This window comes from Oreochromis niloticus, linkage group LG6 (genome assembly GCF_001858045.2).
Source record: "Oreochromis niloticus isolate F11D_XX linkage group LG6, O_niloticus_UMD_NMBU, whole genome shotgun sequence".
In the NCBI taxonomy this organism is placed as follows: domain Eukaryota; kingdom Metazoa; phylum Chordata; class Actinopteri; order Cichliformes; family Cichlidae; genus Oreochromis; species Oreochromis niloticus.
In genome coordinates this window covers 19,242,791-19,246,878 of record NC_031971.2, presented here as the reverse complement: position 1 = coordinate 19,246,878, position 4,088 = coordinate 19,242,791, and the positions used below count along the sequence as shown (strand labels likewise).

Genomic DNA, 4,088 nt, shown 5'->3' with positions numbered 1-4,088 from the left:
TTAGCCACTTGACCGTGTGTGTGTGTGTTTAACTTTGCACGAGCTTCCACAGAATATCATTTGGACAGAGGAAAAGCAGAGGAAACAAGCACACAAATTAATAGGCAGTTGTGACTTTATTAATGCAGCTATCAAAATATGATGAATTACATGTTGTTGATGACTTGACACAAAACTGTATGCAACCCTGAAAATATTTCACTTCGGTTCTTTAGATGGATTTGGTCTAACTCCTCTTGAAAATCCTCTTTGCATCCACACCTTCGTAGCTGTAACTCTGTTGAAGAAAGATTAATCAAATACAGTTGTTATTTAACTTCACAGTTTCTATGTCGGGATAAGTATTTATATTTCTGAATGTATAATCTCTATTTTTTATGCATTTGTAGGAACTCTGTCTTGCCTGTATGAGTTCATCTCCTTGAACTATTCTGGTTGTCGTCAGCTCTTTTCCGTTGTCCTTTCTCTTGAAAATTCCCTTCAACGTGTCTCCCTCCAAGGTCCACGCACCCTGAGAGTTGAAACCAATGATGAGGAAATTAATGAAATAGAGAACAGGCAAGGAGGGGATATTGTGCAGAAGTCCAAAGCTGACTTGGCTGTTTGACAGTTTTATGGTTGCGGTAGTGAACAAAGGGCAAAGTCGACGCTTGATGTATGGATTGTTGATTTAGCTAACAGGGACTCAAAGGTTGAAAGTCTAAAGTGAGTGAAACCAGGAGCCACTTTAACTTACTGATAGTTCTGTTCCGTCTGCAAGGGCGTACTCAAAGGTAACTCCGAGAGTAAAGTCAATTTCGATGCTTCGGAAAGTGCTGCTCTCCTTGACGTTAAACTTGTCTCCCTCCTGCGTGATGGTAATCTTGAGGTTGTCGTGAGCAGCCAGCTTCCTCTTCACCATGTTAACTCCTGTGGATAGACACAATAAGGTCACAATAGATTGAACAATGTCAGGACGTTTTTCCTGTCTAAAGGCTAATCACTTATAATGCAGTCACAAAAAAATGCATGACTATCAGTTTGGTGCAAAGATTATACTTAGGCATTAATGCATCTTTATTTAAGAAAAAAATGAAGATTTACAAGACAGCTCCAGCACTCACCCATTTTTTCCATGAATTTGTCATAGTTCTCATTTCGAGTAACTTTCCAAGTGCCGTTGAAAGTCATGGTGGCGGTGAGGGTGAGCTGGAGGACTCTGCAGCAAGGAGTGCCCTTTTCAAACTCTGCCGCTCCTTTTAAACCACACACCCTCCTATCTCGTCATCTATCTGATTGCTGATGTGGCCGTTTAAAGCTCATAATTTTTTTTCCAAGGTAATATCCTAACTGTGTGACAGTGAATAGTTAAATGGTAAATGGACTCAAGCTTATAGAGCGCTTCTCTACTGTACTGGAGCACTCAAAGCGCTCTATACAACAATTTTGAATGGTTAATAGCCACGTCATCCTGAATCTGTTTGCCAAAAGTGTTGGTCACAGCTTAACCACTAATCATATTCAGTGCAGAACTGCACCATTTAAGCCTGCACTATTTGGTACAAGAGGAATATATTTGAATTTTTTTACTTTAAAACTGTAAATCTGTTTTACTATTACTACAGATCCATTGCACATGTGCACTCTTACAAATCTGTATGTAGCTAATGCAGGTTTAATCTTATCATTCATCCAAGATACTGCATCGGTGTACTAGTTGTAATTTCTTTCTTCCAATACAGAGGTGATCATTATACTTGATTATATGGGATACCTTTGTCCTTAATTGCCCATTGCTAATAAACCAGACCTTTGACATCTAAAGTTAATGTTATACAAAACAAAAGAAAAAAATATTTTTTTTGAGTCATTAAACCATCATAAAACCATGTATATAACCTTATATAAGGTTATATATATTATATAATGATATATATATATATATATATATATCTACATAATATAATGATATAAATGATATATATATCATTTGGTATCGCTACATCTATCACTACGGTCGTCTTTTTCTGCTTGTCTACCACCATCTAGTAATTTTATGTAATTAAATTACCACGGAAATTTAATTTAATTTAATTTAATTTAATTTAATTTAATTTAATTTAATTTAATTTAATTTAATTTAATTTAATTTAATTTAATTTCAGGGCATCAAAAACATGAAACTATTAACTAACCCACAACTAACTGCACTATTAAAATTGAAATATTTAAGTTTAACAGAAAGAAAACAAATGCTAAAATATGCATTAAAAATATTTTAACCTATACCTAACCAAGTGGATGAATGGGATGAATAAAACATGTAGAGCATGTCTTCTCTCTCATCAAAGTTTCTTGTCATTCTATGTGTCACAAGAGACCTTTGCCTGACCTTCACTCCCACCTCAATAATACTGCATCTTATCAGACAAAAGACCTTTCTACCAAGACTGCTGTGATGAAATTCACAGGTGAGCTGGAGCCATAGTTGATCAAGTCTGGTGGACACTCTTTATAACATAATTATATCATTTGAGGTTTGTGCAGGTTGTAGTATAAGTCGTAAAAGCACGTGACAAATGAGACCATAGACTGAAAGGGTTGAATTAGTGATTCGGTGAACTCCATTTTAGTAAATACTAAACAAATGCTGATAACAAACTTACCGTCTTTTTCAAATCCATCCAAGTACAGTCAGGTGCGTAGGTTTTTGGACAGTGACGCATTTTTCATAATTTTGTCTGCGTACTTTACCACAGTGACTTTTAAATCAGGCAATCAATATGTAATGTAATTGGACAATTGATTGCCAAGGAGTTTTTATGGTCAGACATGGGCTGTTTACTCATTATCCCATGACAAACTAAGCAGGCAAAAGATCTGGAGTTGATTCCAAGTGTTGAGCTTATTTTAGTTATTGTTGCACTGGCAGAATTGATATGAGGCTTAAAGAAATGTAGGTGAAGAAGGCCATCAGTAGGCTTAAAACCTAAATAAATATATCAGAAAGATATAAAAAAAAATTAGGAGAAATGCACTTGCAGCAAGATCAAATGGCCTGGAAGACCATGGAAGAGGTCTAACCAAGAACACCCTCTAGGAACTTCGCATGTATTTGTCAAAGTCTACAATCATAAGACGGTTTCATTAATGTAACTACCGAGGATTTACAATAGGGTGTAACTGAATGGGGCTGCAGTAAATGCCTGGCAGAGCATCTCAAGAGGGTAAGCATAGCATTTGGTGATGACCATATGGTCGGGACTTCAGGCAGTCATTGACTGTAAAGGATTTTCATTGAAATATGAAAAACAATCTTGAACTTTAAATCTTGATGTTTGTTTGTTCAATGAATTTTGAGCCTTTAAAAATTAGTTCTGTGTTCCTAAACAATTCATGCGAAACCCTTGGGATTAAAGCTGAGGGTCTTGTTTGATTTAAAATCCACTGTTTTGGTGTACGAAGGCAAAATTCCAAACATTGGGTCATTAACTCCAAAACTTTATGGACCTAACTGTTTAACATTTGTTGTGCTACCAGAAGTTTACAAGCAAGCTCGTGATAATGCGGTTCCATGCTGGTCCTTGACCTAGCAAGATAAATTTGGGTACAGAAGATAAGAGCACTTGTCCCTCACTCTTTAATAACAGTGAAAGAGACTTGAGCAAGACTCTTAACAGCTTATTAATTCTCCAGAGTGGCTCACTGACCAGACTGTTGTCATGGCCAGACCCCTTAACGCTGATCACAGTCTATAGTAGAACTGATGCAGATGATGCCTCTGTTTAAGTTCCTTAGTGCTCCATTTGATGAGGGAGTCATTGTAACTATTTACTACAGCTGTGGTCACTGGGTGAAACATTAAAATGCTATATTACCTCAGGAAAGTGAAATGAAAATCCAGTTTACCTTTTTCCAATATCTGGTATCTAATTAAACACAACTGGCTCTTTGGATGAGAGGTAAAACATCTTGAAAAAAAAAACCTTAAACAAGTCCAGTTGCCACATTTTCAGTCTCCTTAGACTGGAATGGCCTGGATGACTGAGAACCTACACAGACTTTTTAGCTACAGGTTTACTCCCTAATCTCCCTTACTTTACCATTAG

General features: G+C 36.5%; 1 protein-coding gene across 1 annotated transcript; it reads right to left on the bottom strand.

The window, feature by feature from the left end:
• Positions 1–97: 97 nt before the first annotated feature.
• Positions 98–1,238, bottom strand: fabp2 (fatty acid binding protein 2, intestinal). The gene is made up of 4 exons (XM_003452249.4): positions 1,104–1,238; positions 737–909; positions 404–511; positions 98–277 (listed from the first exon to the last, which is right to left on the bottom strand). Exons 1-4 carry the CDS (start codon positions 1,168–1,170, stop codon positions 227–229), a joined length of 399 nt encoding a protein of 132 aa, XP_003452297.1. The 5' UTR covers positions 1,171–1,238; the 3' UTR covers positions 98–226.
• Positions 1,239–4,088: the final 2,850 nt, after the last annotated feature.

What these genes read in the sequence shown, in the direction of transcription:
- fabp2 (XM_003452249.4), bottom strand. Translation starts at nt 1,170, where the DNA reads ATGACTTTCAACGGCACTTGGAAAGTTACTCGAAATGAGAACTATGAC. An exon ending in CAGACGGAACAGAACTATCA is followed by an intron (nt 512 to 736) that starts GTAAGTTAAAGT and finishes TTCAACTCTCAG; the next exon opens with GGTGCGTGGACCTTGGAGGG. An exon ending in AAGGAGATGAACTCATACAG is followed by an intron (nt 278 to 403) that starts GCAAGACAGAGT and finishes TTTCTTCAACAG; the next exon opens with AGTTACAGCTACGAAGGTGT.